Source organism: Myxine glutinosa, chromosome 2 (genome assembly GCF_964187855.1).
Source record: "Myxine glutinosa chromosome 2, kmMyxGlut1.1, whole genome shotgun sequence".
In the NCBI taxonomy this organism is placed as follows: Eukaryota; Metazoa; Chordata; class Myxini; order Myxiniformes; family Myxinidae; genus Myxine; species Myxine glutinosa.
Window position 1 is genome coordinate 111,767,850 of NC_136262.1, and position 26,099 is coordinate 111,793,948.

A 26,099-nucleotide genomic window follows, 5' to 3' on the forward strand; every position below is an offset into this window, starting at 1 on the left:
AAATGGAAGCAATGTTTCTTCCAGAATGGCCTTGTACTTGAACTGGTTCAGGTTTCCATTCAGAACAACCAGGTCAGTTTTGCCCCCTGCATGAAAAGCAGCCCAAACGGTCACCGCACCACCTCCAGCTTGGACTCTTGGCACAATACATTCTTCGTTGTAGGCTTCATGCACTTGTCTGCGCACTCGGTTGCGGCCATCTTGACGATAGACCAGAAATCTAGACTCGTCACTGAAGGTCACGTGATTCCAGTGTCCTGGCTGCCATTGACGGTGCTCTCTGGCCCACTGCAATCGACGCTGGCGGTGTTGTCTGGTCAGGCGTGGCTTTCTCAGGGGACGCCTGGCACGATAGCCTGCTTGAACCAGTCGTTGGTTGACTAGCCTGCTGGATACAGGCACATTTGTCAGTTGCTGCCACTCAGCCCGAAGCCGATTAGCTGACTTGGTATGGCCATTGCAGACTAACCGGTGCAGCTGGCGATCATCTCTCCTTGTGGTTCTGTGGGGACGTCCTGGCCTCGGTATTGGAGTAGGGACACCCCTCTGAGCATTTCGTTTCAGGATCTTTGACACCTGACCTTAAGTGATGCCATACTGCCGAGCAATAGCACGCTGTTTCATGCCAGAATTCCGTAAAGCCACCACTCCATGACAAACAGCATTGTCGAGTTGACGGACCATCTCCAGAGGAAGCGGCAATAACTTTTGTAGACGTGCAGCAGTTGTTTTCCACTAATACAGAACGCAACAACCCTTATATACCCAATTGTGAAGCCAATCGTCAAATGTACCTGTCCTTACATTTTGTCATGCCACCTGTGATATAATCCAGTTATTGACTTCTTGCTGCGAAAGACAATCAGTGACATGGTTCTTTCAACAAAGACATCACCGAAGGGTAAAAGAAACTCACCAGATTGATATACTGAGTTCAGAAAGTAAACCCGTCAAGAAAAAAAAAAAGAATCCATATTAAATGCAAGTCTGTATGTATGTATATATATATATATATATATATATATATATATATATATATATATATATATATATATATATATATATATATATATATGTATGTATGTATGTATATATATATATATATATATATTTTTTTTTTTTAATATATATATATATATATATATATATATATATATATATATATATATATATATATATATATATATATATATATATATATATATATATATATATATAGATATAGATATATATATATATATATATATATATATATATATATATATATATATAGATGTGAAGAATCAGCTCTTCGTTTGCAAAAGAAGTCCACAATAGCCTGGAATGGCGCAGCTTTATTAAAAACCAACTTATACAGATCCGGAGGAGGCCAAGACATCTATAGCAAGAGCCAGTCTCATGCCACGTCAAGCCTTCCTGAAAACACATTGATTCCCAGTCCATTTATATAGGGACACGTTTTATCAGGAAATCTCCGAGGGAACAAACAACACTGGGAGAGGTTCCTCCCACCGTTATCATTCGGGGGAGTCAGCCCGTCCTTATCATTTGGACCAAATGTTTCTCTGGGCTCCGAGAAAACAGAAATGTAACTCACAATGAGGAGAGTGTATGCTTAGCCAAACAAACCCATATATTTTATGGGTTTGTGTACATGAGTAATCCAAAGCATGTTTATACAGAGTCATGCGTTGCTGAGATTAAAACAAAATATATATGGTTAACGATCATGTCATTCTACTAGCATTACGCTAAAACAAGCGCATGTGGGCGTGGTTTTACGACCAGCCTCGAAAAAAGCACACGTATACAGTTTGTTCAGCATGACCTCATTTTAAGCCTTTCCTCATCCAAAACTAAAACGAAGCAAAAACCCTTTATTTACTTTATGAAAATAGCATTTCTAGACAACATTTAAATCATAACACATTACGCCTAACGTCTATAACTGAACTTTAGGCAATAACAAATCTACTACTTGACATAGATATAGATAGATATATATATATATATATATATATATATATATATATATATAGATATATATATATATATATATATATATATATATATATATATACATACATACAGACTTGGCATTTAATATGGATTCTTTTTTTTTTTCTTGACGGGTTTACTTTCTTCCGGGTTCGGTTCGGCTTCCGGGTTCGGTTGCGAGAGTACGCTGGCGTTGCATATTCGCCGCTTCTCCGACTGGATGGATGTACAGGGTCTGCTTCTACTTTTCTGACCTGACATCTCACACCTGTCCTGCCTTTTCACACCCGCACGTGCCGCGTGTTCTCCGGCTGGATAACGGAATCTGCTTTTGATGGTACGGAATACGGAATCGAAAGGCCCGCTCCCGTTGTTTGTGGCCGTGGCCTTGTTTGCCGGTGGCCTTGTGGTCTTGGTGGCCTTGTGGACTTGTTTGCCGCTGTGGTCTTGATTAGCGGCTGCAGTCGTTTGCCGCTGCGTTTGCCGCTGCGTTTGCCGCTGCGTTTGCCGCTTTGCCTCCTCGACCTTGGCCTCGTACTCGTCCCTTCGCTCCTGCCTGGCATGGCTCTGAAGTACTCCGCCGCAAGGCTTCTTCTGCTCAATACCCGCTCCACCCCATCATGCATCTCTGCCATCAAATCAAATGGACTCCTCCGACGACCCAGGTACATTCACCGTGGCTCCGGTCGCAAGTTTGTTTATTTGCAATCAGGTCACTCCATCCCCGTCCTCTGGTCGGCTCAGCGCACTCTCACTCTTCGTCCCAGCGCACCTGGTCACAGCAACCCACACGATCGCACCTCCTGCCTACGAACCCTGGCTAAATCACCTGAATTCATCCCTGCTGTTCAAAACAACATCAAGCTCACCCTGTTCAACACCCGGTCCCTCAACAATAAATGCCTCATCCTGAACGAATACATCCTGGATAACAAACTGGACTTTCTCTGTCTCACCGAAACCTGGCAACAACCTCTGGACTACTACACACTCAACCTCACCACACCCAATGGATATTCCTACGTCAATAAACCACGCTCGGAGGGCCGAGGTGGTGGAATTGCCGTTATCCACCGTCAAGACATCAAGACCAACCTCATCTCCATCTCATCTGCTCCATCATTTGAACACCTGGCTTTAAAACTCTCTGGTCACACGCAGTCAGTCATGGCTGTCGTCTACCGCCCTCCCAAACCACACCCATCATTCCTGTCTGACTTCTCCTACTTTCTGACCCAGCTATGTTCCCTCTCCCCCTCAATCCTCCTCCTTGGTGATTTCAATATCCACATGGACTCCACTGACTCCACAATAACCACTGACTTCACTGATTTACTCACCTGCTTTAACCTCACTCAACATGTCGACTTTCCTACCCATATCCGTGGTCACATTTTGGACCTTGTCTGCTCCACTGGATTAAATTTGCACCATCTCTATGGCTCCGACCTCACCCTCTCTGACCACTTAGCCATCACTCTGACCATCAACATCCCCGCCCCAACACCAAGGCATTATCGCACAATCAACTTCCGTAAGCTAAACGCTCTTTCACCTACCTCATTCTCATCCACCCTCTCTGAAAAAATGTCCACTTCTCCCTTCATTGACCTCCACACCCCTTCCGACCTCACTGACTACTACAACCACACTCTCTCCTCCTGCCTTGACCAGCTTGCGCCTGTAAAAACCAAAACAGTTTCTTTCACCCATTCTGCTCCCTGGTTTACCCCTGAACTCCACCTGATGAAAACTCGTGCTCGCCAACTTGAAAGACTCCGCAATAAAACGGGTCTCACAGTTCACTCCCAAGCCTACAAGGACCACATACAACACTACAAAGATGCCCTCTCCCGCGCCCGCTCTGCCTACTACTCTCAAATTATCCACTCTGGCTCCGGAAACCCAAAAGCACTCTTCTCGACAATAAACAAACTCCTCCGCCCCCTGAACACCACCACCCAGTCATTCACAGTAGACAACTGCATCTCCTTCCTCTCTTTCTTCCAACGCAAAATTGACAACATCTACAACAGCTTGACCACCGCCGCACCCGCTCCCCCTCCAACCACCTGCCCCCCCTTGTCCTGCCATCCCCTGTCTCGGTTCTCCCCAATCTCTCCTACTGACCTCTCTGAACTCCTCATAGGAATGAAAACTGCCACCTGCACTCTTGACCCCATCCCCTCCAGCTTTGTCAAAGCCTCCCTCCCTGCTCTCTCTCCACTTATCATTGCAACAATAAACTCCTCCCTGTCTACAGGCATCGTCCCACCTTCCCTCAAAATTGCTGCTGTTACCCCCATTCTAAAAAAACCTGGTCTAAACCCTGACACCCTAAACAACTTCAGACCCATCTCCAACCTACCCTTTCTGTCAAAAGTTTTGGAACGCGCTGTAGCCACTCAACTCAAACATCATCTCTCTGCCAATAACCTGTATGAAACATTCCAATCCGGATTCCGCTCCAACCACAGTACTGAAACTGCTCTCCTCAAAATCACCAACGACCTTCTCCTCTCCTCTGACGCTGGCAACCTCAACATTCTCGTCCTCCTCGACCTCAGCGCTGCCTTTGACACCATCGATCACACTATCCTCCTCACCCGACTTGAATCCACCTTTAACGTCACCGGCACTGCCCTCTCTTGGATTAAATCATACCTCTCTGACAGATGCCAGTTCATCTCCATCAATAACTGCAAATCCCCCACTGCTCCCCTCCCCCAAGGTGTCCCCCAAGGTTCAGTTCTTGGCCCCCTCCTCTTCATCCTTTACCTGTCCCCGCTCGGTCACTTAATCCGCCGTCATGGTCTCCAATTCCACTGCTTCGCCGATGACATCCAGCTTTTCATCTCCACCAAGTCCGTCTCCACCGACACCCACTCTATCCTGACAAACTGCATCACTGAAATAAAATCCTGGCTTCAAATCAACTTCCTCAAGCTTAACTGTGATAAATCTGAAATAATCATCATTGGCCCAAAAACGCTCACAAAATCCACCCATAACTTTGCCCTCAACATCGACGGTATCCCAGTATCCACCTCCCCTCACATCCGGAATCTTGGCGTCATCTTTGACCAAACCCTTTCCTTCGACAAATACACTAAACAGATCACAAAGTCAGCCTTCTTTCACCTGAAAAACATTGCCCGTCTCCGCTCATCCCTCTCCTCCACGGCTGCAGAAACCCTCATCCACGCCTTCATCACCTCCCGTCTGGACTACTGCAATAGCCTCCTCTATGGTTCACCCTCAAAAATCACCAATAAACTCCAATACATTCAGAACTCCGCTGCCCGTCTACTCACTCATTCCCGGACCCGTGACCACATCACCCCCGTCCTTTACAAGCTTCACTGGCTCCCCATCCCCCAGAGAATCCAGTACAAAATCCTCCTCTTGACATACAAAGCCCTCCATAACCTGGCCCCATCCTACCTGGCTGACCTCCTCTCCAGACACACTCCCACCCGCAACCTCCGCTCTGCTGGTACCAACCTCCTGACCCCCTCCATCCGGACCAAATTCAGATCCTGGGGGGACAGGGCCTTCTCCATCGCTGCTCCCACCCTCTGGAACTCACTACCTCACACCATCAGAGACTCCTCCTCACTCACCACATTCAAAACATCACTAAAGACCCACCTGTTCAACGCTGCATTCAACATTCAACCCACAGCATTTAACCCCTGACTATCTCTTCTCCTTCTCCCTCCTTTTGCTTTAAATATTTCCCTATTGATTCTTGTCTTTTTGCAATTGTTGTTTTCATGTATTGTTATGCATTATGTTTTCCACTCTGTCAAAGCGCCTTTGGGCTTCTGGAAAAGCGCTATACAAAATAAATGAATTATTATTATTATTATTATTATATATATATATATATATGCAGACTTGGCATTTAATATGGAATTTTTTTTTTTTCTTGATTTGGGTTTACTTTCTTAACTCAGTATATCAATCTGGTGAGTTTCTTTTACGCTTTTGTGATTTATTTGTTAAAAGAACCATGTCACTGACTGTCTGTCGCAGCAAGAAGTCAACAACAGGATTATATCACAGGTGGCGTGGCAAAATGTACGGACAGGTGCATTTGATGATTGGCTTCACAGTCGGGTATACAAGGGTTGCTGCGTTCTGTATTGGTGGAAAACAACTGCTGCACGTCTCCAAAAGTTATTGCCGCTTCCTCTGGAAATGGTCCGTCAACTCGACAATGCTGTTTGTCATTGAGTGGTGGCTTTACAAAATTACGGCATGAAACAGCGTGCTATTGTTCGGCAGTATGGCATCACTCAATGTCAGGTGTCAAAGATCCTGAAACAAAATGCTCAGAGGGGTGTCCCTACTCCAATACCGAGGTCAGGACGTCCCCACAGAACCACAAGGAGGGATGATCGCCAGCTGCACCGGTTAGTCCGCAATGGCCGTACCAAGTCAGCTAATCGGCTTAGGGCTGAGTGGCAGCAACTGACAAATGTGCCTGTTTCCAGAAGGCTAGTCAACCAACGACTGGTTCAAGCAGGCTATCGTGCCAGGCGTCCCCTGAGAAAGCCACGCCTGACCAGACAACACCGCCAGCGCCGATTGCAGTGGGCCAGAGAGCACCGTCAATGGCAGCCAGGACACTGGAATCACGTGATCTTCAGTGACAAGTCTAGATTTCTGGTCTATCGTCAAGATGGCCGCGTCCGAGTGCGCAGACAAGTGCATGAAGCCTACAACAAAGATTGTATAGTGCCAAGAGTCCAAGCTGGAGGTGGTGGGGTGACTGTTTGGGCTGCTTTTCATGCAGGGGGCAAAACTGACCTGGTTCTGAATGGAAACCTGAACCAGTTCAAGTACAGGGTCATTCTGGAAGAAACATTGCTTCCATTTGCTCGTGCAGCCTTTCGAGGAAACTTTGTCTTCCAAGATGACAATGCACCACCTCATCGTGCTCGCATGGTCCAACACTTTCTTGCTGACCGTGGTGTAGAGCATATGGAGTGGCCTGCCATGTCCCCGGATATGAATCCGATAGAGAACTTGTGGGCAGAATTAACGCGTCAAATCGACAACTTGGTCCAGCAGCCTACCTCTGTGCATGAATTGCAGCAGGCTATTGTAACTGCATGGCAAGCGATTCCTATCCAAACCTTGGCAAATCTCGTGAACAGCATGCCTCGACGTGTACGTGCTCTCCTGAATGCCCGTGGGGGTTACACGAAGTACTGAACTGTAATTTTACTGTCCGTAATCCCAGTCATAATTTAGCTTTTGTTTTTGTTGAAATTTTTTTTGGCTAATGTGCAAAATAAAGAGATACTTCTGGAAAACGTACAGACGTTTAACACAGTACTGTCCATGAATTGAGTTCGATATCAGTTTACATCACTTTCAAGGATCAATTTATTTGCTTCGAAATGTCAAATGTGGTTTTTGTTTCTTTTAAAGGTCACATTAACAAAATCTCGAATAATTTCAACATAATTCCAATGAACTTTTGGTTCTAAGTCATCTTGAAATGTAAGTTCACCCTAACAACAAAAAAATTCCATATTAAATGCCAAGTCTGTATATATACACACAGACACACACACATGTATATATATATACACACTACACTGATGAACGGGCTTATTTTAGCTGAGGATAATGACTGTACCTGAGTTGCTGTGACTGATAATGACTGTAACATCGAGGAGGGGCAGGTGCACACTGGAAGTTTGGGACGATTATGGAAGTTTGGGACGATTACACCTCACCACCAAGTAATTCAAAACACCTCACCACCAAGTAATTTAAAACACCTCACAGCCATAAAACACGTAATAAAAACACCTCACCACCACGAAATTAAAAACACCTCACCACCACGAAATTGAAAACACCTCACAGCCATAAAACACGTAATAAAAACACCTCACCACCACGAAATTAAAAACACCTCACAGCCCTAACACACGTAATAAAAACACCTCACAGCCACAAAATTAAAAACACCTCACAGCCACGAAATTTAAAAACACCTCACCACTATGTCATTTAAAAACACCTCACCACCAAGTAATTCAAAACACACCACCACGTAATTCCAAACACCTCATCACCAACTAATTCAAAACACCTCACCACCACGTAATTCAAAACACCTCACCACCATGTGATTTAAAAACACCTCACCACCATGTGATTTAAAAACACCTCACCACCACGTCATTTAAAAACATCTCACCACCACGTAATTATAAATACCTCACCACCACGTAATTCAAAACACCTCACCACCACGTAATTCAAAACACCTCACCACCACGTGATTCAAAACCACCATAAAGTTATTAAAAACACTTCACAACCACGGAAACAAAAGTTTGAGGGAGTCGTTAAGTGACAACAGACACTGCCCAGATGTGTAGATATATAGATAAATGACTGTACCCGAGTTGCCATTTTGTCATGGTTTAAACCAACCATAATTCAAACAATTATTTTGCACAAATGTATTTGTAATATACGTGATATCACATTTTATAAACAATTGAAGTTGAAAAAAAAAAAATTCCCGAAAAAAATTCCAAAAAAAAAAGAAACAAATTGTCAATTTTTTCAAAAAAATACCCTCAGGACATACCGACGGGAGAGATATGTGCATACCAGAAGTTTGGTACGATTTCACAAAAGTTTGAGAAAGTAGTTCAGTGACAAGACAAGACAACACAAGACAACACAACACAACACAGACACTGCACAGATATATATAGATACACACAGACATATATATATATATATATATATATATATATATATATATATATATATATATATATATATATATATATATATATATATATACACGTATATATATATATATATATATATTGTGGTTTTGAGAGCCCCTCACTTTGTAAATAAATAATCACTTCTTGTAAATATTCCATCATTTAAAAGGTCAAAGGTCGCACCCATAGTTAGGCCATATGCAACACGTAGGACACCATAGGACTGTCAGTTATTTCCTTAGTATGTGTTTCAGATAAGGCTGTATTCCCAATAGTTGAATCTGCGTTGCATTAATTAAATAAGATAGGCCCCATTCCATCCATTTTGCCAGTCTCTCTCTCCAAATTGGGTTACGCGCCTCTGCTCGCCCAGCAGCGTTCGCTGCCTTGCTCCAAACGCCATTACGCACGCGGTCAAGCTTGGAGAAGAAGGGGGCGGAGCGCTAAGAACGAGGCATGGCGCTGTCAACGAGCCGTCAAGGGCGGAGCTGGTGAGCCCTCGCTAACCAACCAGGGCAGAGGTGAGCTCGCTGGCGGGCGTGGCACGGATTGATCTATAAGCGCACTATATAAGCGCACGCGCCAAGCCCTATCAAGGACTGCGCGAGGGAGCTCCATTGTTAAAGAACTGCGCAGGGGACCATTGCTATTGAAAGGACTGCGCGGGAGAACTCGAATATCACAAACTGCGCAGGGGACCGTTTCTATTGAAGGAAATGCGCGGAGACGTCTGATTGTAACATTATCCACAGGACAGCGCGGAGGCGTGCTTGTTTCAACGAACTGCGCAGGGAACCATCGTTTGACACGAACTGCCGTTTGATACGGACCTTGATTGATCGGGAGAGAGAGAGCGTTTGGCACGCTATATGTACGCGGCATTCCAGCCCCTCTCATATGTAAGGTCCGATCACGTGCCAATGACACGCGAAGCTGCCTGCCGTTCTTCGCCCGCGGACCCGGAGCCTGGACGGAGCCTACCTGCCTGGATCCATCTGCCTGGACCTTCCTCCCCTACCACTACAATCCCGTGTGAGTCTGTTTGTCTGGGGTTGTAAGTAAGACTGTATGGATAAGATTGCCCTGTGTCCTTTTGCTCTTCTTCTTCTTGTATATTCCTTCCGTTTCCTCTTCTTTTGGTTTTGTACATAATTAATAAACCCACTCTTTGTTCTTCCCTTACTCTGGTTTCCTCTCATTCGATCGCCCCCGTCTTTTCTCAATTGAGTACCTGTGGCACGACTTGGAAACCGCTCAGGATCGGGTTTAGTCATTTGTTAACGGCTCGGATCGCGGATTGCTAACCGCTCGGCAATATTCCATCTTATCCATGGTTCGAGCGGAAGTTATTTCCCTGCTCGCGGTCGGGGTTGGTAATTAGGTATTTGGGACACCAAATTGACCAATCACCCTACCCAAGACCGACCAGGAGGAGCGTCATAATTTCCAGGATTGGGGGACGGCCAGCTTAAAATACAAGGGGATTAACCCCCCCTTCATAAGGGGAGAGCCAACTCCGAATCTGCAACAATATATATATACATATATATATATATATATGTATATGTATATATATATGTGTATATATATATATATATATATATATATATATATATATTGTTACAGATACGACTTTGATGGTATGGTGGGCCGAGCGGGATGGCCGCCGTATCCGTACAAGTTACCCGATTGTGCCCGAATGTTAACTAATCGCGCTACGCTGGCTCAATAGGAAAGAGAAGACACCCGGCTGGGTTACAATCACACAATACGACACCAGGGGTTCAGTTCTCAAGACCTCCGGAGGAGGTTATATTAAGGCGGAAAAGGTTAGATTACAGGGACCAGAGGGAAACATAGGAAGGTGGGCACTTAGACACAACCTTATATTAACCCTAGACAGACCACAGATAAACGGGACAACGCTGACTCACACGGGATTTGATGGCGAGGAAAGCGGCAGTCGATGGCTCAGGTGCACCTGGCTCAGGGACAGAATCACGTACGGTGGTGTCCAGCAGATGCGGGGAGGTCGCTCAGCGCTCGTGGGTCGCGACTTTGGTGGAGATGCCGGGGAGGTCGCTCAGCGCTCGGGAGGGTGGCGTCTTGTCCTTCCAAGCTCGGGGCGCATCTCTCGTCACGTCCGGCAAGCGGCTGCGTATATCCGGCGGGGAGTCACGCCCTCGCTCGCTAGCTCCGCCCCATATGGCATCGGCCCATGGCTTCTCATTGGGTGCGGGGGTTACCGGCTCCGCCCTTGACGAGGGGCCGACAGGGAGCCCCCTTCTGGGTAACCCCGTCGAGCACATGTTCAATGGCGGCCAACCGAGCCGGAGTGAGGACGCAAAGCCGCTGTTGTTGTGGTTGTTGTTGGAGCTTGAGATGATGGGAAGAGATGCGGGGAGGTATGGGAAGGTCCTAAACTCCTACTGGTGCCATATCATCACATTCTGGTGCAACGAAGAGTCATAATTAATGGAAACAAGTCCTTAACTGACATAGATTAAGAATAACTAGCAAGATGTCCTATAATTGTCTACGTGTGGTGCGGGGGACCTGGGCACGACATTTAATGGGGGAATGAAGGGGAAGATCGGCTCTAATGGGTGTTGTTTACAGACAATGGGACTAGGGAATGGGGTAAGGGGAGAGTTGGGGAGTATCGGAGAAGATAGGGGAATATTTACAAGCGGATATGGAGGTCAAATTCCATATTCGCAACATTGCACCCTTCTCTACCCTCGGGGCGTCCCGACCCGATAAATTTTTACCTACTTTAGTGTGGCACGCAATGTAGTTCCCTCGACTATTAACTCTACCCTGAGTGCGACAGTTTTACAGATATTCACAAATGAGTAAATATGTCCCCCTGCGACGTTGCACCCTTCTCCTCACAGAAACACACCCACAGGATAACCGAATCCGGAAAGAATCCTCAAACTAAACATACAGCCGGTAGGGAGCATTATTTACAAGACTACGCTGATATCTACACTACGATCCAGGACCTGTCTTTGGAGGAACACATGCAGATGTTATGCATAGAGAGAGCGCGCTTGCCAACATCGATACACCAACCCACGAGTGCTCTGTGGCCGACGGCCTTTAATAACGTGCAGAGCACCCTTTCCCGAGCATCAACAGCACCACCCCACCACCAATCGGTGCAGTCACCATTGTTCATTGGAATAAAAATAACTTCAACAACCCCTAACCCTGCAGGTGTCTCTTGCTCTTCTTGTGGTGCACTTGGTGGTTAACTAAAAGTGGTTCACCTGTATGGCATAGGTGCCACGTTGACCCATAGGTCCATCCCCGGGTGGTGCTTGGCCGCAAACGAACTGCGGTCCATTGTGGGTGGCCACAAACATTGCGGTCCATATGGTGTACCGATCCAGGCAGCGAACAGCGAAAGTGCAGGCCCACAACTGCGTCGCCAGCACCTCTCTCTCCTCTCTCTCTACCCCAAAGCCAGATCCTCGGAGGTGGGAGACAAAAACAAGACAAGTGAGCAAGGTGGTAAGGGCGCAAAAGTGCACGCAATGCAAGGTGATGCACACTGGGGGCACATGGGAACCAGGTGAGACAGGTACGTTCCTACCGTACGCCCCCCCCCACCAGGTAACCTACATGGCCCCTCCCTTACCCCTTACTGTATCAACAAAACACAACACTACCCATAAACATCTACTTTACAAATCCACAAACATCCCTACTGTCTTCCCCGTTCCTCCCATATACCAAATTCGTCTTCTCTCCCTCCTAACCAATCAAATTTGCCATTTTCAACTCTCATCAAAATTTGCCATCTCCAACTGAACATCAAAATTTGCCATCACTAATTCATCATCAGTCCCTCCTAGGGAGGGAGAGATGGAATCACCCCAATGTCTCATCCACGTCGTGATGCGTCTCACAAATCCTCACAGCAATCTCATTTCCTGCAACAAACAAAGAAAACACAGGTGTGGAGTCATCATCATCACCACAGGCAAGTGGCTGCGTATGGTGCGACAGGTTCATCAATCCTAACTATCTCCTAAATGACTTTAACAACTTTACACTACCCGGGGGCTTTCTCCGGCCAAACCATTGGCCCTCTTACACTATGGGTTCTAAAAAACCAATTCCCATTGGCCAAACTGTGGTGCTCTTCAATTTGGGGTCTCACTCCCCCGATTCATCTCCCGGTGCCCTCGTACAATTTCTGGGCTGCGACGTGTACCTCTCCCAGTGGGTCTACCCACCTGCACACCTCCACCACTGCAGTTGCCTCCGAGCTTACCTGCTCCTTACCCTAACCTAACTACCTGGGGAAGGCCCTTTGGCTCTCTCCCCACTCGGTGCCCTCTCTGGCACTGGGCTGCCCGATCCACACCCGGGACCCTCAGGCACCCACTCACAACTACCGGCTCCCAGAGCCCACCTGCGGCCTCACCTGGCCGACATCCTCACAGTGGTGGAGTGCCCAACCAACTACACACACTAACAGGCTACACGCCCAGCCATTTCCACAACACTAATGCACCCATCCACAACACCATTCTGCAACCGCACCACAAATGCCAATATCCAACCACAATTTACCTGCACCCTCTACCTAACACTTACACTACCCGCCCCGGGTACTCGTGAAAGGGGTCCACTCTTCCCCCATCCACACCTTCGCACCATGCACACCACTCCGTACCACTCACTCCAACTTTCTCCACACACCTGTACTTGCACACCTGTGCTCTCACACCTGGTGCCACCGGCACCCTTCTCTCCCCAAGCGCATTCGCGCTGATCCACAACACTCACTACTCATACACTGCTCCACACACCTGTCCAGTTGCACACCTGTGCAATCACACCTGTTCAATTCTCACACACACAGCATCATCTCAGCTAACTACTCCCTTCTGAAACTTGCGCTTCCCAGTCGTCCCTTTAAACTATTGCGCTCCCTCGTCATTATCATCCATACTAATCTACCTGCGTCCCCACTACAGGTATCAGTCACTAACTAAACTTAACGTTACCTAATGTCAATCTCTTCTAGATCCCTACACACCATATCCTAACCCACCCGGGCTAGTTTTCACTGCCATACACCCCCATAAGCTATTGCTCCTTTGCCCCACCATGGGAAGGGTGGCAGGGATGCCATCCCACCACATCGGGGGCCTCTCACTACCAATTTTGCACATCAAATTTCAACAAATCAAAAATTTGCCAATCACTGCCCATCATCTGCCAATCACTACTGCCAATCCCTTGCCAATCATCAAATTTTGCTTTTCTCTAATTTTGGGTCCAAAACACTAACCTCATCACCCAGTCGACTCACTAATACCTCTCGGTGCGCCAATCCCTGTCCAAAGCCCGGCTTCGTAAAGCCAAGCAATGGGTGCTGGTTGTTTTGTGCCAGCGGCTGGATGCGTCCCGCATTCGGTGCAGGGAAGGAGGTTTACCCGGGCCGAGATCCCACGCACCACCTCGGCACGGAGCCATCCAATGCCCCGCTCTCGACCTGCCGGCACGTCTCACCAAAAAGTGGTCGCCATGACGACCCTTGCTATCGGGCTGCCAGCTCCGCCTAGTGGAGCCTGGACGCGGCCGTTCAAAGCGAGGCCCGGCACGCACCGAGGGCCTGCTTCGGCTAAAAGTCGCTCTAACCTCTAACCCGTGTAACGTCGATGCTTCACCTGCATGCTTACACCCCGCAGCCCGTTCCTTGCTCACACATCCAGCCGTTTCCATGCTCCTCGTACCTTTCCTTACACACCCAGGTACACTCATTCCACTCACAGCCTTGGTCACACACCTGACCACCGAACACTTTGGCACACATTCGTCGCTCGCACACCTCACCAATACACCTCTTCGCGCCCCCTCCTCGGTCACCTCCTCTGTGACAATCACAGGTGTGCTCTCATTCGCACACCCAACCACGTGCCTCACCACCAACTCCAGCGTGCATTCCCACTCACGCTCTACCATTCCAGGTGTGCATCCTTCCATCCCAGGTGTACATCCTCGCTCACCTGTCACAACTAACTCACGCTCCATGTCACTCTCACTACTTCCACCTCCATTCCTGACAGCGCACTCACCCTTACTCTTGACAGCGCACTCTTTCCTCGTGCACCTGTCCGTCACACACCTTTCTCGCGCACACTCTCCCGTTACACCCTCTGTAACACTCACCACAGGTGGACACTCTTCCTTACTTCTGACAGCGCACTCTTTCCTCATGCACCTGTCCGTCACACACCTTTCTCGCGCACACTCTCCCGTCACACCCTCTGTAACACTCACCACACCACGCTTCCATGTGCTCCCTCGCACACACGCAACGACCGACTCACTCTCGCCAGCACCCTCACTCCTTGGCACGCACTTTTTCCTCACACACCCCAGAGTCTGACTTTCTCGCACACCTCCTCTTTCGCACACCAGACCTGTCGCACACTTCACCCACGGCCTCTCACGAACACCCGGGTCTATCTCGACCCCCAAGCTCCTTAAATCCCCTGGCGCATCATACGCACGACCATATTGGTCACCACTTACACCGGGTCCTCTTTCTCTTCGCTTCTCCTCCATCACCTGCGAATCCCTCATCCGGTTAATGAGCACATCATCACGATCCGAACACAGACTTTGGACCAATTCTTTTATCTCCTCTTTTATCTCTTTGTTATCCCCTCTCCGTCGCTTCTTAATTTCGCTCACCCCTTCTTCCACTTCTTCTAATTTGTGCCTCACCTCTTTTATTCCCCGGTACGTCTCCTCAAGCTCGTCCTCCAAGGCTACCTTGACCGTTTCCATGTGCGTCCTCACCTGCCGGTCCGTCGTCTCCATTACCTCTATCACCTCGTCCAACCTCGTTGTCAGTCCCTCACGTACCATCTGACATTCCCTCTTCGTCGCTATCAAGTCGTTTTTTATGTCGTTTTGTGTCGCTTTTAAACCTCCTAATACCGCAGTGTTCCTTTGAACCTGCTCCACTAACTCCGTCTGTCCCACCGTCAGCTGCTCCACCTCTTGCGTCAGGTCCTCTATGCCCCCTTGTAACTTTACAGTCGCCTTTCTCACCTCCTTTTCCATGTGCTCCTCACAGTGCCTCACCTCCTCGCGCACTCCTCCGACCTCCTCACTCACTCCTCTTCTGATCTCCTCTCCCATCACTTGCATCTCCTGCCCAGATGCCACCCTCATCTGCTCCATTTCCTCCCTGTGAGCATCCAGTTTGGTTTCTACCCCCATTCTGACCCCCTCTATCTGCTGCTCCATTTGTTTAACTTCCCTTTCCGCTTGGTCCCTCATGTCCCTCAATTTGCCTTCCATACTGTTTTCTAACCCCTCTAACCCTTTTTGCATCCCTTCCATTTGATTCTCTTGAGCGGCCATTCTGTTTTCTACCCCCATTAACCCATTTCTCACCTCTTTTATCCCGTTGTCTAACCCCTCAAAATTATTGTCTAACTTCCCAAATTTCTTGTCTAACTCCTCAAAATTATTGTCTATCTTCCCAAATTTCTTGTCTAACTCCTCAAAATTATTGTCTAACCCCTCACTGGTACCCCTCGCTTCGTCCCTCATTACCCCCAATTGCTCACTCCGAGCCCTCGCTTCGTCCCTTATTACCCCCATTTGGCCCTCCAATCGCTCACCCTGAGCATCCATCCGGTTCCCCATTTGTCCCATTTTGGCTTCTAGCCTGTCCATAAGGGCCCCCATTTGCAGGAGGAAAAGGTTCGGATCCACCAGGGGCGCTGTCACGGTCGCCGGCGCGGTGACCAGCGAGGCGCCATTTTGCGCGCCTGCTACCCTCGCTGTTTCGCTCTCCTCACGTCCCTCATTTTGGTCCTGGATCGACCCTACCTCACTCTCCCCTACCGGACCCCAGCCGTCTTGATCCGCCATAGCGCGACTTTCAAAATTCGGGTTTTTATTATTTTTATTTTTTTTTGTAAAACACAATCAAATTTCGCTGTTATAATTTCGAGCGCGTAAACGCGCTCCGGGTCCAATCCCACTCCTGACACCAATTGTTACAGATACGACTTTGATGGTATGGTGGGCCGAGCGGGATGGCCGCCGTATCCGTACAAGTTACCCGATTGTGCCCGAATGTTAACTAATCGCGCTACGCTGGCTCAATAGGAAAGAGAAGACACCCGGCTGGGTTACAATCACACAATACGACACCAGGGGTTCAGTTCTCAAGACCTCCGGAGGAGGTTATATTAAGGCGGAAAAGGTTAGATTACAGGGACCAGAGGGAAACATAGGAAGGTGGGCACTTAGACACAACCTTATATTAACCCTAGACAGACCACAGATAAACGGGACAACGCTGACTCACACGGGATTTGATGGCGAGGAAAGCGGCAGTCGATGGCTCAGGTGCACCTGGCTCAGGGACAGAATCACGTACGGTGGTGTCCAGCAGATGCGGGGAGGTCGCTCAGCGCTCGTGGGTCGCGACTTTGGTGGAGATGCCGGGGAGGTCGCTCAGCGCTCGGGAGGGTGGCGTCTTGTCCTTCCAAGCTCGGGGCGCATCTCTCGTCACGTCCGGCAAGCGGCTGCGTATATCCGGCGGGGAGTCACGCCCTCGCTCGCTAGCTCCGCCCCATATGGCATCGGCCCATGGCTTCTCATTGGGTGCGGGGGTTACCGGCTCCGCCCTTGACGAGGGGCCGACAGGGAGCCCCCTTCTGGGTAACCCCGTCGAGCACATGTTCAATGGCGGCCAACCGAGCCGGAGTGAGGACGCAAAGCCGCTGTTGTTGTGGTTGTTGTTGGAGCTTGAGATGATGGGAAGAGATGCGGGGAGGTATGGGAAGGTCCTAAACTCCTACTGGTGCCATATCATCACATTCTGGTGCAACGAAGAGTCATAATTAATGGAAACAAGTCCTTAACTGACATAGATTAAGAATAACTAGCAAGATGTCCTATAATTGTCTACGTGTGGTGCGGGGGACCTGGGCACGACATTTAATGGGGGAATGAAGGGGAAGATCGGCTCTAATGGGTGTTGTTTACAGACAATGGGACTAGGGAATGGGGTAAGGGGAGAGTTGGGGAGTATCGGAGAAGATAGGGGAATATTTACAAGCGGATATGGAGGTCAAATTCCATATTCGCAACAATATATATATATATATATATATATATATATATATATATATATATGTGTGTGTGTGTGTGTGTGTCTGTGTGTGTGTGTGTGTGTATATATATATATATATATATATATATATATATATATATATATATATATATATATATATATATATATATATATATATATATATATATATATATTGTTACGGATCGCGGTTAAGGATGTTGTTTGCCGAGCGAAGGCTCCGCGACCGAACAGTTGTTCCCCGACGCACCCGATTCACCCAGACGTTGGCCGTATCGCGCCACAGCTATTCAATCAGGGAAAAGACAAAGACGACGGATGTGAAGAAAAGGAATAAGAAGACGAGAAAAGGGTTGAAAATACTACTAAATTTATTTACTATTTACAGGCTCAAAATAACCAAGGAGAAGGAAAGATAAGAAAATAATATATAGAAGCTTTTAGAGACACAGGGAAAATACTAGCTTATACAGACTTAATTACCTACCCAGGACAGAACAAACAAAGACGACTCACACGGGGAATGATGATAGGAATTGGCTGGAAGGAGAGGATGGCTTGGAGCTGTATTGTGCAGCACGATCGGCGCGTTTAGCAGCCGCCGTTCCTTCGTGGCCCTGCTCAAAACCGCCGTCCAGGCCCCAAGCGGCTGTTGGGTGTTGTTGCTGCTGTGGCCGCCGCTGCTTTTCCAGGATTACAACAGGCTTTGTGCTTTCTGGGATGTCCTCTCCTTGGATGTTCTCTATGTTCTCTTGGTCCAATCACTCCTCACCACCGACAACTCAACGCAACCAACGCAACCACTGACCACCACAACGCAACCACTGACGACCAAAACCACACAACTCAGCTCTGCTTCTTGGACCCTCTCTCTTCTCAACGGCTTGGGCTCCCTTTTGTCTGCCGGTCAAAGCTCATCTCTCAAAGCTTGTCTCAGCTTCTCTTTTGGGAGCGTCGCGCTGCGGATTTTAGCTGCGGTCACGCCTGCTCATTCCCTCCTCTCAGCGCCTCTCTTTCTTCTTCAAAGCTCGACTGCTTGGGGAGCGTCGCGCTGTGGGTTATATAGGCCCCGCCCCTCAACCTTTGCGAACCTCCCCGATCGCTCTTCCTCCGCCCTCTCTAGCCAAACCCCTGGCTCATGGTTGGTCGAGTGGGGCTGGCTCACTCCTCCCCTCTATGACGAGGTGGAGACACGCCTTTCTTCTCCGACCCTGCCTCGTGGTCAATGGCGGTTATTGGAGGGGAGGTAATTGCCAAACGACGAAAAGGGGGAATGGAGGTTTTGGGAATGGGAATGAAGGGAATCTATCTCTTTCACTTGGTGCAATGGAGTACTTCTATTAATGGGAGACACAGCCTTACCCTAAAACACAGAATAAGGTATAACTATTGAACAGGGGTATTCTATGATTGGCTGTGGTGTGGATGCTTTATGGACTAATTATGGGATGCCCTTTGACCTTTACACAGCTCCGGAGGCAGAAGGCGCAGAATAACAAGAATAATAATCTATCTATAATTCCAGTAATCTCTGTACGTTTGTACGTTTGTCTGTGACCGCTGTTTCTCGACAACCACGGGTCTGATATACTTTTAACTTGCCAGGTATATTGCTGGGGACCCGAGGATGTGCCTTTTCAAGGTTTGAAATTAATCGGACAAGTACTTACCGAGCTATGTCCAAAAAACGCTTCAACCAATCAGAGAGCAGCGAGCTATCACGTGTGCCGAACGTGGCGATCAGACTCTACCTCGGACGGCACATTTGACAGCGTATTCATTTATTTCACGTTGGAAAACTATGTTGCCGTTAAACTATGTTTTAAAACGAATTCAAACTGCGATTAAATTAAAACGATTCATCGTAACTGCGACGATTTGCGAACTTCCGGCAGCCAATCACAGAACGCTTTGTTGCGTAGGCGTGGCCGATGTGAGACGAGCGGAGCTGAGCGCGTTACGAGCTGACCGCCATTACGGTACGTAATTCGATTTCTTATGCGCATTATTTCTCCCAATTCAGTCAGAGTGAAGGGCGGAAGCGAAGAGCGTTGTTTTTTTTGTTTACGGGCGTACGGGCGGGGTAGAGCGTACGGGTAGCGTTTTTTTTTTTTTTGGCAAGGAACGGGCACCCACGTACGGGCAATGCCCTAGTAATAATAAAGCACACAATCAAAAAAATATATACAGTCCTCATATCCGCAACAATATATATATATATATATATATATATATATATATATATATATATATATATATATACACACACACGCACAGACACATACATGCACACATCAATTACAATAGCTCCTCTTGTCCCTTCTGGAATGGGAGAGGCTAAGTATAATACCAACCAGGATCATCCAATGCAGCGTTTGAACATGCTCATTTAGAAAGCCTTCAAGATCACTTGATAAAAGTCTACCTTGTAAAATGTTGATTTGATTCTAAAAAGGAAGGTACGTGTTAAAAATATTTGTAAAAAAATCACTAACATGACTTCTGCACGTCTGTCTTCTACCAGCTTTTGCAAATTTGAGGAGAGAATAAAACAGCGGGAAGATCCAGCAGGATGGTGCGGATCAAGGTGAAGCACAATTTACGTTTGAGCGGTCTACAGTCTCGGTTTTGATTCCCGATCCAACCACGAACTATGTGTTCGGTGTTTCGCAGGTTGGGCGTTGCATCACAAAGTATACCGACCCCCGGATGGATCTTAAGCTGGTTGTCCCATCTGCTAGCAATAGTTGGCGGACGTTAAAGACCCCACAGTGTCTTTAGCGAAGAGTAGGTGAGTTACCGCTGACACCATGAACAATTTCCAAACGGTCTTCCGGTTGAACGTCAGGCCTGGCCAGCAGGTAGATTTGGGCCAAAAGCCTTCCGTGGGCAACCCCGCAAGTTGGTGGGGATAATTGTGACAGTGGTTAGTAGTAGTAGTAGTAGTGTTGTAGTTGCTGATGATGAACACTCACAAAATGTTTAACCACCGAAACCGTAGAGCGTACGGCCCTGGCGCTTCAAAGCGAACACCACATCCATGGCAGTAACGGTCTTTCGCTTTGCGTGCTCCGTGTAGGTAACAGCATCGCGGAGCACATTTTCCAGGAACACCTTGAGAACTCCACGGGTTTCCTCGTAGATGAGACCTGAGATGCGCTTTACTCCACCACGGCGAGCAAGGCGACGAATAGCAGGCTTTGTGATTCCCTGGATGTTATCACGCAGTACCTTGCGATGACGTTTAGCACCTCCTTTTCCGAGACCTTTTCCACCTTTACCACGTCCAGACATGACGACACCGTTTGATTCCAAAACAGATTGACCCAAACGACGAGCGTTCTTGACTTGTCTATGACTTGTCTTGTCTTGACTTGTCTTGACTTGTCCACTAGAAGTGGAAGTAGTATAAGTAGAAGTAGTAGAAGTAGTAGAAGTGGAAGTAGTAGAAGTAGTAGAAGTGGAAGTAGTGGAAGTGGAAGTAGTAATGTTGTACAGTAAAGTTAGAATTCTACAGATATATTGTTTTTGAGTATTCAACACATTGTAAGAAAGCAAAACCACAATAGGTTAAGCTTGTGTACATCAGTGTTATGGCAAATAGACACACTGAGTGCAGTGCTTTCTGTTGGTGGTTTGGTTTACTGTGCACCTTGCATTGCTAAAAAAAACAAATCTTAACCACATCAGTGTGATGTAAGAACTGATGACACCGCAGTTAGCTCACATCTTGTCCAGTGATTAATGTAGAGTTTATCCAAAGTTCTACAAAGGTGAACCCATAATTTATTTGTCTCCAAGTGGTAAAGAACAATGCAAGTAACGATGCAGGAGTAACAGGTCAGGAGATGGAACTTCATTTGAAGTTTGTGGTAGTTGTTCTGAAGGAACAGGAGTAGCTCAAGGAATATACCTGAGTGCAAGCGTTGAGCATCACCGGCCGTGTTTTTGTAACTTGCTGCGTATTGCAGGACGAATCGCCTTGGTAAAACGTGTGGGACGTGGTCGCCTCTCGTCGTGAGTTTCCGCCATGGACTTCAAATTTCCTTCGTCCGTTGTCATCCGGCTGTGCAGTCCATCGATCCCATCACGTGGAAGTAGTAGTAGAAGTAGTAGAAGTGGAAGTAGTAGAAGTGGAAGTGGTAGTAGAAGTGGAAGTAGTAGAAGTGGAAGTGGTAGTATAAGTAGAAGTAGTAGAAGTGGTAGTAGAAGTAGAAGTAGAAGTAGAAGTGGTAGTCGAAGTAGAAGTAGATGTATAATAATAATAATAATAATAATAATATTTTTTTATTATTATTAGTGTTTCCACCACTTGCATATAATTGTTTTTGATTTGTCCAATTGTGAAACAATCAATATTTCAGTCTAACTAGGCCTGGATAATAGTTCCATTTTCCCTGGAGGAGGGGAAGGTACCCCAAGATTGCACGACACTCAAGACAGGACGCTAATCTTAAACAATAACGGTAATTTGAAGGGATTATATGAAGTATCAAACTGAAGAAGCTCCTATCTTAATGTGTTCAATAGTTTTAATTCCATACAATTGTAGCCATTCTTAGAAACAAATAATTACAATGTACCCTCTTGGGCCCAGTGCCAACCTGAAGAACCCGAGGCAGTTAATGATGTCCTCATCGGATTCTCGCTTGTTATGAAGAATAATCAACTTGTGGAGTTGGCATGATGGCCTCGAGGTACGCACACTCACCTCTAGGCTGTCTCGCCTGGGTTTGAATCCCGATCCGGCTCGAAACTGTCATCCCGGTGTTTCACAAGCAGGGTGGTTCATCAAGGTGTGTGCCATCCCTCAGATGGACGTTAAACTGGCGTCCCGTCTACCTGCATTAGTTGGTGGAAGTTGAAGATCCCATGGTGTCCTTCGCGTAGAGTAGGCAGGTTATCGCCGATACCATGAACAAATTACAAATTGAGCACTGCACCCGGGGGCACAGCTACACTCTCCGCAACTAGAATGGCACTCAGTCGAGAGCATACCTCCGCCAGGTGAACAGTTTACGTTTTATATCCCAGAGTAGACCAGAAAATTACAATACAGAATCATATTTAATCAAAATTATCCGTCCACAACTTTTTGAGATATCCTGCTATGTATCGTTTTTGGCGCTATCTCCCAATAGTGAAGAATCACTTTAAAATTATATTAGCCGGATCCGGATCTCCACCAAAATTGAATCGTTCTTCCTTGTCACACACACAACCTGTCCACCAAGTTTCGTCCAAATCCATCCATAACTTTGAGATATTCTGCTATATGTTGGTTTGAGCCATATCACTCAAGGGTGAAGAATCACTTAAAAATTAAATAATTCTCATATCCGAATCCATATTCAGATCTTCACCAAAATCGAATATATTATTCCTTGTCACTCGCACAACCTGTACAACAAGTTTCGTCCAAATCCATCCATAACTTTGAGATATCCTGCTATATGTTGGTTTGAGCCATATCACTCAATGGTGAAGAATCACTTAAAAATTAAATAATTATCATATCCGAATCCATATTCAGATCTTTACTAAAATCGAATATATTATTCCTTGTCACTCGCATAACCTGTCCACCAGGTTTCGTCCAAATCCATCCATAACTTTGAGATATCCTGCTATATATATGTTGGTTTGACCCATATCACTCAATGGTGAAGAATCACTTAAAAATTAAATAATTATCATATCCGAATCCATATTCAGATCTTCACCAAAATCGAATATATTATTCCTTGTCACTCGCACAACCTGTACAACAAGTTTCGTCCAAATCCATCCATAACTTTGAGATATCCTGCTATATGTTGGTTTGAGCCATATCACTCAATGGTGAAGAATCACTTATAAATTAAATAATTCTCATATCCGAATCCATATTCAGATCTTCACCAAAATCGAATATATTATTCCTTGTCACTCGCACAACCTGTACAACAAGTTTCGTCCAAATCCATCCATAACTTTGAGATATCCTGCTATATGTTGGTTTGAGCCATATCACTCAATGGTGAAGAATCACTTAAAAATTAAATAATTCTCATATCCGAATCCATATTCAGATCTTCACCAAAATCGAATATATTATTCCTTGTCACTCGCACAACCTGTACAACAAGTTTCGTCCAAATCCATCCATAACTTTGAGATATCCTGCTATATGTTGGTTTGAGCCATATCACTCAATGGTGAAGAATCACTTAAAAATTAAATAATTCTCATATCCGAATCCATATTCAGATCTTCACCAAAATCGAATATATTATTCCTTGTCACTCGCACGACCTGTACAACAAGTTTCGTCCAAATCCATCCATAACTTTGAGATATCCTGCTATATGTTGGTTTGAGCCACATCACTCAATGGTGAAGAATCACTTAATAATAATAATAATAATGCATTTATTTTATATAGCGCTTTTCAGGAAGCCCAAAGACGCTTTGACAGAGTGCAAAACATAATGCATCGCAAAACATAAAGACAATTGCAAAAAAAGAAGAATCAATAGGGAAATATTCAAAGCACAAAGGAGGGAGAAGGAGAGGAGATAGTCAGGGGTTAGATGCTGTGGGTTAAATGTTGAATGCAGTGTTGAACAGGTGGGTCTTGAGTGATGTTTTGAATGTGGTGAGTGAGGAGGAGTCTCTGATGGTGTGAGGTAGCGAGTTCCAGAGGGTGGGAGCAGCGATGGAGAAGGCCCTGTCCCCCCAGGATCTAAATTTCCAGGATCTAAATTTGTCCCCAGGATTAAAAATTAAATAATTCTCATATCCGAATCCATATTCAGATCTTCACCAAAATCGAATATATTGTTACGGACACGACTTAGATGTTATGATGGGCCGAGCGGAATGGCCGCCGTGTTCGCACAAGTTACCCGATTACACTCGAACGTTGGCCGAATCGCGCTATGCTAAATCAATGAAGGAAAAGGACACAACGGCTGGGATTAAGGCAACGACACAAGGGGTACAGTTCTCAAGACCTCCGGAGGAGGATATAATATTGGTTATGCAGAATGGTTAGATTACACGGCAAGAGGTAAAGCACAGAAAGATAAGCACTTAGACACAGTCTTATCTTAATTCCCGACAGACCACAGACAAACGGGACAAGACTGACTCACACGGGGATTGATGGCAGGGGAGGGCAGGCAGTCGATAGCTCAAGGTGCACCTTGGCTCAGGGGCAGAATCGACCCGGTCCGGTCTAGAGATGCGGGGAGGTATCGTCGCGCTGCAGGTGACGTCCGTTTCTCTCCGTAGCTGAGGCGCATCTGACGTCACCTCCGTCTTCCTGCGCATGTCCAGCGGGGAGTGACACGCCCACGGCTCGTTAGCTCCGCCCCAGATGGAATCGGTCCGCCGCTTCTTATTGGGTGCGGGGGGTTACCGGGCTCCGCCCTTGACGAGGAGCTGACAGTGAGCCCCTGCGTGGTAACCCCGTCGGAGCACATGCTCAATGGCGGCTAACCAAGCCGGAGTGAGGACGCACACTCCCCGCGCCGCCGCCGCCCCGCCGCCGCTGTTGTTGTTGTTGGTGTTGTTGTTCCATGAGGAAGAGATGCGGGGAGGTATTGGGAGGTCCTAAACTTACTAACGGTGCCATACAATCACATTCTGGTGCAACGAAGAGTCAGAATTAATGGAAACGAGTCCTTAACTGACATAGACTAAGAATAACTAGCAAGATGTCCTATAGTTGTCTACGTGAGATGCGGTGAACCTGGGCACGACATTTAATGTGGGAAAAAGGGGAAGGTCGGGGCTACAGAGTGTTGTTTACAGACAATGGGACTAGGGAATGGGGGATTGGGGATAGTTGGGGAGTATTGGGGAAATAGGGGAATATTTACAAGCGGATATGGATGGAGGCCAAATCCCATATCCGCAACATTGCACCCTTCTCTACCTCGGGGCGTCCCGACCCAATAAATTTTTACCTACGTTAGTGTGGCACTCAGATGTAGTTCCCTCTACTATTAACTCAACCCTGAGTGCGACAGTTTTACAGATGTTCACAAATGAGTAAATATGTCCCCCTGCGACGTTGCACCCTTCTCCTCACAGAAACACACCCACAGGATAACCGAATCGCGGAAAGAATCCTCAAACTAAACATACAGCCGGTAGGGAGCATTATTTACACAAGACTACACTGATATTTACACTACGAT

General features: G+C 46.8%; 2 protein-coding genes across 2 annotated transcripts in view; one reads left to right on the plus strand and one right to left on the minus strand.

Moving 5' to 3' along the window:
* Nucleotides 1-26,099, plus strand: part of LOC137422310 (disks large-associated protein 2-like) — a 152,482-nt gene that overhangs the window by 59,068 nt on the left and 67,315 nt on the right. The window contains exons 2-3 of the mRNA XM_068109062.2: nucleotides 20,438-20,500; nucleotides 20,587-20,704. The gene's annotated coding sequence lies outside the window, so the exon portion shown is untranslated. The remainder of the gene's footprint in view (nucleotides 1-20,437; nucleotides 20,501-20,586; nucleotides 20,705-26,099) is intronic.
* Nucleotides 20,896-21,207, minus strand: LOC144890904 (histone H4-like). The gene has a single exon (XM_078772801.1). It carries the CDS (start codon nucleotides 21,205-21,207, stop codon nucleotides 20,896-20,898), a length of 312 nt encoding a protein of 103 aa, XP_078628927.1.

Bases quoted from the DNA above. Each gene is read 5' to 3' on its own strand.
- LOC144890904 (XM_078772801.1), bottom strand. From the start codon at position 21,207: ATGTCTGGACGTGGTAAAGGTGGAAAAGGTCTCGGAAAAGGAGGTGCT.